Source organism: Dermacentor variabilis, chromosome 8 (genome assembly GCF_050947875.1).
Source record: "Dermacentor variabilis isolate Ectoservices chromosome 8, ASM5094787v1, whole genome shotgun sequence".
In the NCBI taxonomy this organism is placed as follows: domain Eukaryota; kingdom Metazoa; phylum Arthropoda; class Arachnida; order Ixodida; family Ixodidae; genus Dermacentor; species Dermacentor variabilis.
Window position 1 is genome coordinate 126689264 of NC_134575.1, and position 15187 is coordinate 126704450.

General features: G+C 46.3%; 1 protein-coding gene across 1 annotated transcript in view; it reads right to left on the bottom strand.

Annotated features, from left to right (window-relative positions):
- The window catches only part of LOC142590571 (sodium-coupled monocarboxylate transporter 2-like), a 183409-nt gene that overhangs the window by 132673 nt on the left and 35549 nt on the right, over positions 1 to 15187 (bottom strand). Inside the window, exons 2-3 of the mRNA XM_075702856.1 lie at positions 5515 to 5580; positions 4881 to 4932 (exon numbers count right to left, since the gene is read on the bottom strand). Coding sequence (XP_075558971.1) covers positions 4881 to 4932; positions 5515 to 5580 — 118 coding nt within the window. The remainder of the gene's footprint in view (positions 1 to 4880; positions 4933 to 5514; positions 5581 to 15187) is intronic.

The window sequence follows — 15187 nt, forward strand, 5'->3', positions numbered from 1 at the left end:
CCACCACGCGCGCCGCTGTTGGCGCTGATAGCAGTTATGGTTTCGGTGAGCTGCGCTCCAATATTCGCCGTAAACTGCGAATTTTAGCTTGTGTTCTTTTTATTTTCTCATTCAAATGTAAGAGCCAGAACAGAAGCTAAACTATCTCACTAAAGGTAGATCGTGGAGTGCGGCCACACTGGATGTGCGTTCCTGTCAACGCTGATGAGAGGACGGCGCGTACTAAACCTTCACATATGCTTGGGCCATGCGCTCCGCTGTCCGCCTTTCATTTGACGCTGAAAGTACATGTGTGTGCGTTCGCGTAGGCGCGTGCGCGCGCGCGCACGCGTGTTGGTGTGTGTGTGCGTGTGTGTATGCTAGGTCGACGAGCAGTACGAAGGCTTCGCGCAGAGCAATGCTCGCGTATAAGATCATGGAGGGTCGGTAAAAATTACAAGTTAACGGAAGACATCGTCGACATTTCAAACGTGTGAGCGTTTCGATGCCCGAAGAGGAAAACATCAAGCGTATCATGAAAAGAATTGAATACTGCGCGCTCAAATGTTGCTAACAAAGAGTCCTTGCGCTGTCGTCGAAGTAATTGAGCTTTGCCGAAGCTGCGACTGCTTCCGCAGGCAATGTCTCCAAACCAGACGCCCTCATTGTCCACATCATATCCTATAAAGCCATGTCAACGCAGTTGACTGCATGTACCTGCTCTTTGAAGATGCAGGAATTTGTTCACACCAGATGTTGCATGCCTACTATATTTTGTGTCTTGCATGCCACCGTCCTCACACTCGCTTAAACCTACGCTCCACAGCATCATCCAAAAGCAAGCCTCTCAAGGCATCCCCCATGTCCGTGATCCACCATCAGTGACTGCACCTCGGACGTCAGTGTCTGCACATAACACTACCACCACCACCGACTTTCTCACCGCTACCTATGCGGCTTACAGAAACGCTGCATTTTCGTAACTTCCAACCGTGACTCAGAGCATAGTTAGAAGTGGCGCACCTTGGATGATCTTCCGATCTGCTTTGCTTGTTACGGTGCAGTTCACGTGACGCGTCATGCCGTCGTCGCATGCTTTCTTTTTGGAACATGCCGAGAGCGCCACCCTAGCACAATCGCTCAAATCGTACCAATGCGTTACTCACCATGTCCACGTCAGCACCCGCTTTCTTCAATGAGCCGCCATACCGGGTAACCTGACCAGGAAATCTCCTAGCCGAAGTTCGCAATGCACGAACTTTGACCTCGTCGCAAAACGCAAGTCCTCGAACCTCTCTAGCCAGCGTCACTGCTGCCTAGCAAAGCAGTTGTCTTTGTTACCATAGTCGCCGTATCTGTCATGAGCGCGAAAACTAAGTCACACATTTTGCAAAATTCTGACGCCGTTGTTGGGCCTGTTTCTTCGATCAGCACGTTCCCAAAATATGACCACCTCTGGCTATCTCTACTCCTCGACTTGTCATTCAAAGACTTCTATATGCCACTCAGTTCCTCGTGCTCCGCTAGTGCTCCAGTGATATCATTTTAGGTTGGGGCTTACTTTCCAGCCACAACGCCGCTATTGACTGTTGCCACACCTAACTATAACTTTCTGCGCACCTCCACGTTGAGGGTGTCGAAACCCGTCCTCTTTCTGATAACGCGCTTGTATATGGTCACACTACCTTTGCCCAGCGCTGTTGCGTCCTTGTTACTGTGTCATGTGCCGCTATATCAGATGGTACTGCCCTCTTTACACTCTTTGATGTATTTATTCGCCGCAAATGTCCTGTGCTGCTCTTTGCTGTCCTCATTATTGAAATTTAGCCCAGAAGATGCTTGTAAGCAATAGATTTGCGTGAACTGTAACTTCATTTTATCGTGAGTGCACCGATAGTGTTCAGGGCGCGTAGACAGCCTTTGCATCTAGGACGTTGCTGCGCCATCAACCTCTGTGGAAACTGGTGCACTTGTGACCACACCGTAGACCAGTCCCTTCTCGACGCCTTCCATCACTCCATCGATGTCTAAGCGTCTTCTTTTGAACAGAACCAACGTGTAGCCCGCCTTCAGAAATCTCGCGCTTCCTTCGACAGCGATACTTAAGTCTGGGTCGCAGATTTACCGCTTCTCATTAAATCGACATGACAAGCCACGCACTTCTACGACAACTTCCTTATCGTGTCTCCGCCTCAGAAGGTCGTGTTATTGATGACTTGGTTGTCGAGATGCAGAAGTGGGGCATTGCCAATCTTCAAAAGGTCCGTGTGCTGACAAGTTTTTCTTGTTCGAAAAAAGGATGATCATTCGCTTCTGCGTGTGCTACCGACGTCTAACAAGATCACACGCAAGGATGCTTACCTGCTGTCACTTATCGATGACACCCTGGCTTTTTTTAGGAGGGCGCCGTGTTTTTTTCACTGTAGGTTCGCGCTTCTGATGCTGCCAAGTCCCCATGACACATCTGATCGACTGAAAATAACATTTTTCGCTTCCGGTGGATTATGCGGATTCACCATGATGCCTTTTGGAGCACGCAATGCTCCAACCACTTTTGAGACGATCATGGGCAATGTTTTACTGGGCCTCAAATTATACAGGTGTCCCCGCTACCTCAATGAGGTATTGGTGTTTTCAATGGAAAGTCCATAGGCATGTTTGCCATCTTGAGCATGTACTGCAATGCCTCACTGAAGCGGGCCTCCAACTGGATTTCACGAAATCTCGTTTCATTGCACTAGAACGCACCATTCTTGCCCATATTGTATTGCGACGTGGCCTTCTTCCTTAGGCTACCAAGCTTCGCACAGTGGCTGACTTTCCAAAATCATAGAACCTAAAGGAACTTCGAAGCTTCGTAAGCGTGTGCTACTATTTTGGCTGTGTTATTGGAAATGTTGCCTCTATAAGAAATCTCTCTATCAACCTACTTCGTTGCGACACAGATTTTTCTGATAGGCCACCAGCTTAAGAGGATCCCTTCACAACACTACGCCGCCTGCTAATGTCACCATCGAGCCGGCGCCATTTCTGTCCTGTAGGCCTTACGAGGTCCACATCGATTCCAGTGGCGTTGGAAACTGTGCTATGCTCGCGCAACGGAAATAATAGCTCGATGAAAATGTCGTTGCCTACGTCAGCCGCATTGCCATTAAAACCATCTAATTACTCGGTTACAGAGGAAGTCATTTGCCACCATTTTGGGCTCTACGTAAATTTCGGCCATATTTATGCGATCACCCTTTCCACTGACCATCACGTTCTTTCTTGGTAGCCTATCCTCAAAGATCAATCCAGTCGCTTTGCTCGCTGGGCCCTGAAGATACTGGAGTACGATATCCCCATTTTGTCTTCATCCTGCCGCAAGCACACAGATGCCGACGCCCTTTCACGCTCAGCGGTATCAGCTGACAGTGCTTACGTCTCCTTCCTTGAGCCCACAATTTCCTAATTTGCACTACTCAACATGGCTGCGGAGCAGCGCAAAGGTCCTTGGGTTAGTGCTCTCATCAACATCCTTTCTCACGCTTCCACCGCTTCATCATTCCGCGCTCTTTGCCGCCAGGATAACCACTTCGCCATGCATGACGGCCATCTTTGCCGTCGAAAGTATTGATCTGACGGTCGTTAGGGGGTGCTCGTGGTAGCCCACCGCATTCGTGTCGATATATGCACCGCTTTTCGCGCCAACCCCCAGTGCGCACATTCCGGTCTCTTCAAGACCTGCACTAGACTGCGCCTGCGATTTTATTGTTGTGGCATGTATACCTATGTGCAAAAATTCATTGGCTCCTGTGCTTAGCGCTAACTTCGGAAACCAGCTCCCAGACAACGCTATTCACCAAAGTTCCCTCCGTTACCTAGTGGAACCTCTGATTACTTTGACAGCAAGATATATGGCCCACTTTCATCAACTCCAGCTGGTAACCCCTGAATTATTGTCGCGCTGCATCACTTGCCTCGCTATGTCGAAACAGTCGCTCTGACTGTCTGCCATCGCACACAGCGATAAATTGTTCATCTTACGGCATTTTGTTCTGTACCATGGAGTCCCTGGCGAACTCCTGGGTGACAGTGGTTGTGTCTTGCTTTCCGGTGCTTTGAAGGCCCTACTCGACGTTTGCCCACTCGTCCACCGTGCGAGTACATCATACCATCCCCAAAGCAACCGCGTGACAGTGTGCTTCAAGTGCACTATTGGAAGTCTGACCATTCTAATTCAGAGCAGGTTCTTCCAATCATAATATACATGAAATACGAGCAGTGTATCTAAGTTTGTGACCATAAACTTGCACTATAATTGTTTACATTTACATGCAAAGAAAATGTGGTAGGTGCATAAACGTGGTGTGAGCAGGTTTGACCAACGTGAAACTTTTCCAGGTGCCTGTAGATAACCTTTCAATTTCATTAGTATTCGCGGGAGCTACACGGATTTCCACTTGACTCTCATGCGTAAAAGCAACCAGTCCGTTTAATGAGTGGAGAAATGACTTTCTTGACTGTCTACAAGTTCAATTCGGTAGTCGAGAGGATGTCTGATGTCGGCACGGCTGCACTGGCATTTCGGAACTTTCTTATTTCACACTGAGGTGTGCAGTTGTGCTATTCGACGCGGCTTCTCCGCTACATATTGTATTTGTACTTGAATATTAAGATTATCTGCCTTTGTATGATCAGTGAGATATGTTCCATAAGAACTGTGTAAGTTTCGGAACAATTCATTGTTTGCAATTCCCCCTCATTCTATCGTATCTCTTCCTTACATTTGCATTCGTCATAGGAACATCACGAGATATTTGAGCATTGGGACACTGTTACTGAACATATTTTATGTCGGTTCATATTATCCTCTTACGCTATGTCCCCCCAATCCGGTTGCCACAGTATTGGATACGTACCAGTGACTAGCATCACCGATGCTGCCGAAATAGAGATAGCGCCAGTACTTTGCTGAAACGAGAATGACGATAATTGAACAAAGAAATGGAGTGTGCAGACAATAGTTGGGCTTATTTTGCAAAGAAGATCCGGCTGAGTGCTGAATCAGTATTTCATGTACGTGGCATTAGGCTTTGCGAACCTATGACTTACGAGCGTGAGCGAGCTTATTCCATCGAGCGCGTTTCAAGCAGGCATCCAGCTCGTTTTGTATGCTACTCGAATTTGTGCATTCAAATTTTCGGAACAGAAGGGCCAGTGGACGTCCTCATTGAAATAATGCGTTCAGCGAGACTTATTACAGAAATGTGAGGACTAATTATTTAATAATTGACGACATGAATGCGTTTCTAATCAGGAATATGATGGCCCCAATTTTTTCACCCCACTAAGCGCTTCTACACTACAAGTTCAACGATAAGAAAGAATAATCGATGCAAAATATACATACAGTTGAGGTGTTGTTGATATGTAAATTTAAATCACACGTTGAAAACAGAATATCCGCGTGAAAAACTGTTGATAAAATTTATTTTCGATTATTTTGCCTGTCAGTGTGCTTTGTGCGAAATCAATATGATTTTATCTACTTACCGTAAGAAAAATGTAGATGACACACGCCGTCAGGGAAATGGCTCTGTTGAAGCGCCAACGAATGTACTGCAGGAAATGGGTATTGGTTTAAAGTATGCATAGGTAGGAAACAATTAACGATATTTGCATGCGTTAGAGGCTGAACAATTACCATCTGGAAGGCATGGACTGCAGTGCTGTCTGAAGGCACGTGAGAGTGTCAAAAAGATTAGTTCATTTGGCGTCGGAACTTAGGTACTGAAGTTTTCGCGGTATTATCGGGAGCGATGCAAAAATATTATATAGAACTACAGCTAACATCATATTTGTAACCTTCGTGGTACTTTACACGAAAAAGTTGTTGCTCCAAGCGGCACAATAGATATTGCATACCTATTAAATAAATCATGAAGCATTACACATGCATTCTATTTAATTTAATCATGAACCGTTTTTTGCATCGCAGCATGATGAGGGCTCCTTTTAATCATACTCACCTATGTCTTCTTTAAACTCAATTATGCTTTCGCAGCCTGATAGACTAGCTGTGATATTGCATATTACGATTAGTCTGTCATATGAGTTGTCTGCAGAGTGCAGCACAACGCTCTGCAGACAACTGCCAGCCTAAAACTTGATAAGTGTCCAACCTGTCAAGGGCCCCCCAACGCCTCAGCAAAGGAATGTCCAAGAGTTAAGCAAGAGCTCTCCGCCTTGAAGAAAATGGTGAGGGACTGGTCGACTCATCGTGAAGCAGCAGCTGACGTCAGGTGACGTCGTTCTAGGCGCAGACGCTCATCAAGGAATTCTCCTCTGCGCATACACAATACGCGTGCCGCAAAGCCTCTTGCTGTTGAATGCGCTCCAACCCCCTGCAGAATGTGTTCAAATCGCGTACTGATAATGGATCAGCTGAAAAGAATGCCATGGATGAAGCATGGCTACCACTGCCAAGGATAGGCCCTGTGAATAAACCCCAACCAGGAGTGGCACCACAATGCTCCACCCTTCAACCCAGCTGAGCTGAGAGAACATGAGCGCCACATTGCAACAACGCTCGTCTTTGATAAACGCAAGTCGCACGCCTGTGGGCAACTCGAATACACCAACAGCTCGAAGCGCAGCGCAAGTGTTGGACGCCCTTAGCCCAGTGCTTGCAAATCTAGCGTAAGCACAATGGCTCTTCCACTGCCTTTGCTTTCTGATGAAGTGTACAGTGCGACGATTTTCCAGTGGAATGCCAGAAGACCTAATTCACGGATTTCATGTTTCTGCCAATATGTTTCTACGAACCGATTTCCTGTTGCGGTAGTATGTGAACCAAACGTGTCAAAAGCGCTAAGACTCTCTCAGTACGGAGGTTCTATGGCGTCGACGTGTGGACAATTCAGCGAAGTAATTCCTTACATTCGTACAGAACTAACTTAAACTTCTCACTTGGTGCAGCCTCATGATGGAAACCAATACGTGTGTCTCCTCATTACAAAGAATAAAGTGGCCTTCACGCTTATCGGCGCTTACATCTCCCCATCTAGTTGGTTCGATGGCGGCCCACTGCGAGTCATACTGACGGTGACTTCTGGACCCTGGATTGCCACTGGCGACATTAGTGCTTATCACTTGGTTTGTGGAAGCTCCAGAATAGGTTCCAGGGGCCGGAAACTTGTGGAATTTGCTTCCCACCACGAAATCAGCATTATGAATGATGACCGTCTAACGTACTAGCGTGGTTCGACTTACAGCAGTTGCTTAGATTTGTGTTTGGTGCCACAGCACCTTGGTAAAATACTCGATGGTTCTTTGACATCGACACTCATGGCAGTGACCATATTCAAACATAATTAGGAATCATTGGATTTGGAAGCTTCTCCTTTTCTACTTCCCGACAACTAAGGTGGCCAAAATATAAGACAAAGGTGGAAGAAGCATGAAGGCCTTATTACAAGTGTGCTGGAAGCGTCTAAATAAGCCCTTACACACAGGAAAAACGTACGGATTTTGACATGGAACTTCAGCGACTTCGAATGATTCGCAGAAGGGCCGAGATGCGATACAGGCGCAGCAAGTCAATTCATGACCTTAAAGTCGCTCGACGTATGCAGAAGAAAATCCAACGTCGCATGGACAGGCTGCAGGAACAACGTTGGAAGACGTTCCGCGAATCACTTTACCCCCGCAAGCCACTGTCTATTATATGGAGGACAGTGCGCGGCCTTGGCTCTTCTCCGCAGCAACGACACCCATTCTGCGCCGTAGCCCTCCATCAAGGCCGCCGGCAGGTTGATATAGCCGAAGATTTCTATGTGAAGAATGCCGGCAGTGTGGTCGTCATCAATAGCAAAGTTCTGGGCAAGGTTCCTGCGACATTCTTCCCAGAATTGAATGTATCCTTCTCACTTGAGGAATTGGACGCTGCTCTGGCCCCACGCAAGCGCTCATCGTCGCCAGAACCAGACGGCATCACCTACGCAGCTTTATGCCTCCTAGGTGAAGATGGCCGAGGTCGACTTCTGGAATTTTACAACCAGTCATGGAGTGATGGTGGCATTCCTGAGCGGTGGAAGCCCAGCCGCTTGCTACGACTCCTGAAGCCTGGAAAGTTACCACTAAATCCAGCGTCCTACCGACCCATTGCGCTGTCCAGCTGCGTTGGGAAGGTCATAGAAAGAATGATTCTGACACGCCTAGAATGGTATATTGAGCGCCACAATGTATTCGACGAGGCCATGGCTGGATTTAGAAGAGGCCATTCTTCTATTGACAACGTCATCGAACTCGTGACGTCTGTGCAGCAACAAAAGCACCGCAAACGTATATCGGTTGCACTTTTCCTCAATGTGAAAGGCGCCTATGATAACGTAACCCGTGAAGCCATTCTTAATGCCCTGGAAAATAGTGGAATTGGTGAATACATTTTTAGAAAATTAAATGATGTGGTTTACGTGCCAAAACCATATTCTGATTATCAGGAACGCCGTAGTGGAGGACTCCGGAAATTTCGACCACCTGGAGTTCATTAAAGTGCACCTAAATCTAAGTACACAGGTGTTTTCGCATTTTTCCTCCATCGAAATGCGGCCACCATGGCCGGCACTCGATCCCGCCACCTCGTGCTCAGCAGCCCAACAGCGCAGCGATTGAGCAACCACGCCGGGGGACGCATGTTTTGGTGGATTCGGAGCTATCTATTCAGATGATACTTCTTTGTGCACAGTGCAGATGACCGAACCGCTGACCATTACATTTCTGTGGCGTCCTGCACGGTGGGGTTCTTAGCCCCAATTTGTTCAACCTTGCAATCCTTGGACTTGCCGATGTTCTACCATATACAGTCAACATTTCCATATATGCTGACGACATATGCCTATGAGCCTCGGCAGTTACACGTCTCTAGGTGCGTGCACGGCTCAAAACAGCAGTGGCCCTAACATCATCGGTCCTGCGTACTCAATGCCTCAGCATTTCGACCGAGAAGTGCCCCTTAGTCATTTTTACTCGCAAGCCCATGACGTGGTACCCCAATTCTATTGACCACCAAACAATTTCTTACGTAAGATGTCACCAATTCCTTGGCATTAGTATCGACAGAGACATTTCATGCAGCCCCCACATCTCATACTTCAAGAAGAGGATAACCTCTATCACCTATATACTAAAGTGTCTTGCCCGTAAAACGTGGGGTATATCCGTGTTATCTATGATTCAACTATATACAGGACGCTCTTTCTAGGGTACTAGCGATATAGCACACCGGTGCGGTCCAATGTTGACAAAACTAACATCCATGTGTTACAGAGCATTCAAGGCCAAGCCCTTTGAACATCTCTGGGGCTACCTCGAAGGGCTTCAACCGTAACAACAAGGGCACCGCGAGAGACCACCCAATAATACCTATATAGCTATCAACGCACTCCGGGCGTATGTTCGCCTTATATCCAGAGTACCGGACTACCATCTCGCTCGCTTGCCTGAGAAAAGACCTAAGGCAGCGTTTTCCAAGTCAGTTGAGGCTAACCGGCACTCTTTGTGATTGAGGCACTCACCCACAACAAGAAAGCCATCCTCTCTGTGGTGCTTGCGAAAATCTCCTGTGTACCTTGCTGTTCCAGGAATACAGAGGAAAGCTAGCCTGACCACAGCGGCTTTCAAGCAGATCACATTGTATCGTTTGCATTGTTCGAACGCTGACCGAATCGACGTTTACACGGACGGCTCCGTCTCGGAAAATTCAACGGGCGTCAATGTTATACCATCTCAATCGGTCGCCATCAAGTTTAAGAATTCACACGTAACGACATCTACAGGATCCTATCTGGGCGCTCTTCGCGCTTCTATCAAATACATTGAAAAAGAACTGTCTAAGAAATGGGCAATATTTTGTTATTTGAATGGAGCCTTCCAGAGCTTGCGAGGTTTACGACTTAGCAATTATGAACAGCTGGTGTCTAAAACCAAAGATACACCATTGCGCTTCTGAACGAGGACATGATATCATCTTTAAGCGGCTTCCGGGACATTGTGGCATCGTTGGTAATCACCTCGCCGATGACGCTGCCCGACGTGCCCAGGCTTGTGCACCGACACTCCTTATACCTTTGTCGAGATTAGACACTGCAAGCGAGCTTCGCAGTCTCGCTCGTAGCATCACGTTAAGTTACTGACATAAACCACATAACTCTAGGATTCGTTGATACAACCTCTACCCATCACTCAAACTTATATCACCAACAAACCTTGCACGAGGTGACGCAACACTGCTGTGCCGGCTGTGGCTAGGAGTAGCATTCACTAACTCCTACAGCTATCGCACTGGAATGGCGCACTCACCAATGTGTGCTAAGTGCAAGTGTGAAGAGACGATCGGTCATCTGTGCCACTGTTCTCGCTTTGATAACGAACTTCAGGCTCTCCAGTGTGTCATGAATAGACTGGACGACAGGCAATTTACAGAAGCAAAAATCTTGTGAGCCTGGCCTCACAGTTTATTAGCCCCGAAAGCAGTTAGAGCGCTTCTTCACTACCTAAAGGCAACAGACTTGAGTGCCCGACTATAGACATCGTGCACCTAACTCTAGCGCATGTGAAAGTGCCGTATAGACGCATGCTATCTCTCTCTCGCTCTTTCACTCTCCATTCCCCGCCCCACGTGTTGGATAGCAAACTGGACTCACTCTGGTTAATCTCCCTGCCTTTGCTTCTCCCTCCCTCCCTTTCTCTCTCTTTCTGTATGTTAACCATCTTAGCTAGGCGCTACAAATTAAATCTCAGCAATGCCGATGTTGTCCTCATTCATAAGTTCTACATAGTTCCAGCTGGCCAGGTCAGCGACTATCCTGTTCCCAAGCACACTTCCTTTCCCGAGCTAGAGTTTCGTCCGAAGAACCAACCACCAACAGCGACAGCAATATATTAGAATACGCGAAGAAAGGCTTGTATTATCTGGGGTAACATGAACTCTATTCAACATTTGCTTACGAATTAAATATGCATATATTGAACGCTGAAAAAAGCACGCGGACAAGGTTCGCTAGAATAACCGCAGGGATTCCTGGTCATCTAGGATGGTATCCTCGGGCGATCACTTTCGGGGAATTTCAGGAGACTAGCAACGGATGCGCGCGGCGTTGACGGGCAAGATCGTTCTAGCCCCGTACAAACTGTGCTACACGCCCGAGAGTTCCTCATGGAATAAAGGAGAAGTTAAAATATCTCCGAAAGTGTTCGCCCTAGAATACCGCCTCTGCAGCTACTGGCTATGCCGGAGGTAATTTGAAGGTTAGCGTGAGAAATGCGATATCCGAGTTGATTCTATGCTGATGAGGTACAACAGATCTTTTTGCTACTGGACAAATATATAGATGAAAAGTTTGCGGCTCAATATTTGTCGGTGAATAGTTCTCCACTGTGCATAAAGCGGGCATTCCGGCCTTCGGTATCATTAGGGTCTGCATCGTTAAATAGAAGCGAGCGCTCACATTATTACACTTTGTTAATTTACAAGACTGAAGAAAGGCGTGTAGTCGAGGTCCTTAGTAGTTGCTCAGGATACCAAAAATATTAGTTGCACAGATCTAAGTCAAGAATGTCCCAGATTACTAATCTGTTATCGTGAACGTCTCTTATAACAGAGCACAAAATGTGCGCTTTAACTATCATTTATTGTGAAATCTAATTGCTTGCTATAATGCTGTGCTTTCACGGGTCAAAGGAACATGTAAGGTATGAGCTCTGCAGGAGGGCACACAGCACAATGTGACCATCTAGGATTATTATTGAGATAGCAGTTATAGGGAAACTCTCTGTACATTTCTGCCATTGGCCTCATTGTCGCGCGAGGTTCGGTATACAGTCGGTGGGGGTCAATATCGTCGCCGGGCGCCGTATGTTGTATGTGTGAGCGAAAGCGTGAGAGGGTGAGCCGGCAATCGTAGCTCAATCTCGCGCATGCAACGCAGGAAAGTGGGGAAGAAGCGTGCCGTCTTCCATCGCTTGCTCTGTTCCGGAGCGAAGGTAGGGAAGAGATGGATGGATGGAAACAACTTTATTCTGAATCCGGCAAATTTGATGACCCGGGCTCAGGTCTCCCATGAGGGGACTTCGAGGCTATTCTACACCGGATGGCAAAGGCGGCCACGCGCGCGCGCGCCCGGGCCGCTCTATTTAAAAAGCTATCTGCGAGTAGAACAGAGTCTGCCGTTGGCTGTGTTTTCGCGGCTCAATTCGCATTGATGCGAGATCCAGCCCGAAGGTCAATGCCCTCGCTGCTGCTGCCGTGCTTCCTCGCTCCAGCGTTCTTACAACGTGTTTTGGCGGTCATCGAGTGAGATGTGTTCATATTTTCAAGAGTGCCCGTGACACCGTGCTAGTTAATTTGCTTAGTATGCCTAAGATAACAGCTGTATATTTCCGATATAACTGCTATCCTTAATTCGCATAGCTGTCCACTAATTTGATATCACAATCAATGCTTCACCGTTGGGGCGAAACAGCAACTTTTTTGACGAGCACACAAATGACAGAACGCGAACATATTTTTATGCGATTAGTACACTTAGAACACCTCACACACTACATGGTACCTATGTACCTGTCTATATCTCTCACTGCTTTCACGCAAACTTGAGGGACTGCGCTGTACCTGGACTAATGTGTAGAACATGGGGCTGCTATGCTGAGTCACACAGGTTCAAAAACAACCGCTAGACCAAGTTGGACTGCTGATTATGTGCTGCTTTTCATTAAACATCTTTCACACCAATTTGGGTCACTAGGTATCTGCCGTTCTTTATGCATGCTCTGCGAGGCCGACCTGGGTCACTAGGTAACTTTTTTTTCTCAAGGCTGTGGTATCACACAGGGGGAGGAAAGGGAAAAGCAGAAGGCAGGACAAAGGGGAGTCGGTAAAAATCATATCTATAATAATAAGAAAGGCGAAAAAAGTGGTTAGTTAAAACATCAAAATTGATTAGTTAACTGTATCCGGGACCGATGATGTCTGATATGGCCAAACAAAAGTTTGACTTCTCGTTCATTGCAACTGCTTCGTCGGGAAGGTGGTTGAATTCCTTAGAGGCCCTCGGAATAAATGATTCGTGACAGGTTCTGGTATGGCATGGAATTATTCCAACTTATGGCTATGATGACTGCTAGAGAAAACGTAGGTATAGATGATATAAGGCTATCTCACAGGTAATAATTGTGGAAATATAGTTTAATATATAAAACAAGGCGAGCGCACTTACACCGGAGTGTGAGTGGAGGAAGTAGCAAGGAGTTTTGCATGGAAGTTACGCTTCATGTGCGGCTATATTTGCTATAAATAAAACGCGTGCCATTGTTTTGGATTAGTTCAAGCGACTGAATAACGATATCTAGCATCGGGTCCTAGATGGATTAGGCGTATTTCACCTTTCTCCTAAAAAGGGTTTTGCATGAGAGTTACTATAATATTGCAGCAGCAGAAAAAAATTTGCGAATATATCCTAGTATGCTGTATGCTGAACATAACATAGTAGTATGCAATCAGCCTCACCAAATTATCTTTGGACGGGTTAATAAGACACCAAACTACTTAAGGTCATGCGCAGGCATTGTGGGTAGAGTGTGTACGTGGAATACCTTTTGAAAAGTTTTATAGCCTCTGCCTAGGTATTGGTAGAGATAATTTTACATGAAATGCTTGTTAGTGAGATAAGCCTGTAATTGATGGGTAAGTATGTGTTACCTGATTCGTGAAGTGTAATCACCTTTTCCACGCACCAGTCGTGTGGAAGAACGAACTGCTGTAATGACTGAGTGAAAATATGCCACAAAATAAGAGCAGAAAATACATTCGTTCACTTCAAAATTTTTGGATTCAGACTGTCTGGGCCGGCAGAGGAAGTTTTTTTTTTCTTGTTAATTAAGCAGCTAACACCAACCCAGTCAATAGAGATTAAATCAAGGGGCGAAAAACCAGAATTCGATACAAGCGGTAATCTATATGGCATTGCGGCAACATGGGAACAATACACATCATTAAATACATTACAGCATTCTTTAGGAGCAACAAGTTCATCATTAGGGTATGTTAATTGGATTATTTTGCATGGAGTACCGTTAGCTGCGGTCCAGAATTTACCAGAATTAGTTTGCAAGATAGACAGAAGTGTAACAGAATAAAAATGCTTTGTTGGACTAGCGGCGGCTGCGTTGTAGTCACTTTAAGTGCGGTAGTAAGCACACCAAGTAACGCCACTGCGTAAAGCTTTTGCGCTACGAAACAACCGCTTTTTTTACGTAGTCGCTTCAAAAAGGAGTTGAACCAAGGGAACCGTGGCTTGCAAGTGACTGTTCTTTGCAGTACGAAACTTTCGATTTCTGACAACAATTTATTTTTAAAAATGCAGCAGTTTTCTTCAACACAGTGCTGATCGCAATTAGCGATGTAAGAAGCTGCGAAATTTAACATTTGAGAGGTAACGGAAGCCAAGTCGGCTTTGCTCTAATCACGGATAACTTTCGTAGTTTTCTTAACAGGAGCCCGTGCGTTCATACGAAAATTGAGTGCAAGGTGATCTCTTAAGCCTTTTAGGTAAAGAATTGGGGAAACTGTGTCAGCGTTCGTAGTGAGAATCAGGTCTAGTATGTTAGATGAAGAGGGAGACACGCGCGTTGATTTCAGTACAAGCTGGGTGAAGTGGAAGTGCAAACAAGTGTTTATAAACTGGGTACTCTGAGAAGACTCGGACGTTGCCGTGTGGTTACGCCAAATGATATCGGGACAGTTGAAGTTACCAAGAAGAAAGAGGGGAGTATTATGGTACCTGACAACTCATTTGTTTCATGGGTCACGAAGGTCATCGCAAAATGATGTCGAAGCAGTTGGAGGGCGATAGCATGTGCAGAAAATGGCATCTCTGTGGTCGAGTACAACGCGCATGCAAACAAGTTCAAGTGGTGTTTCTATAGAAAATGACTTCGAAGTGAGCGTTTCAGTAACTGCAATCAAGACACCTCCACCTAATCGCACACCACGATCGCAGCTATAACATGAATAAAGTTTCTCACAATCAAAATTTCGCTATCCTATATCCTAGCAGAGAGCCATGTTTCGGTGAGACATACGATGTCAGCGGCGCATGAATCAATCAGTGAGGACACTGCAACACGTTTATTTAGTAGAAGACTGCGCATGTTAGTGAAAAAAGCTGAT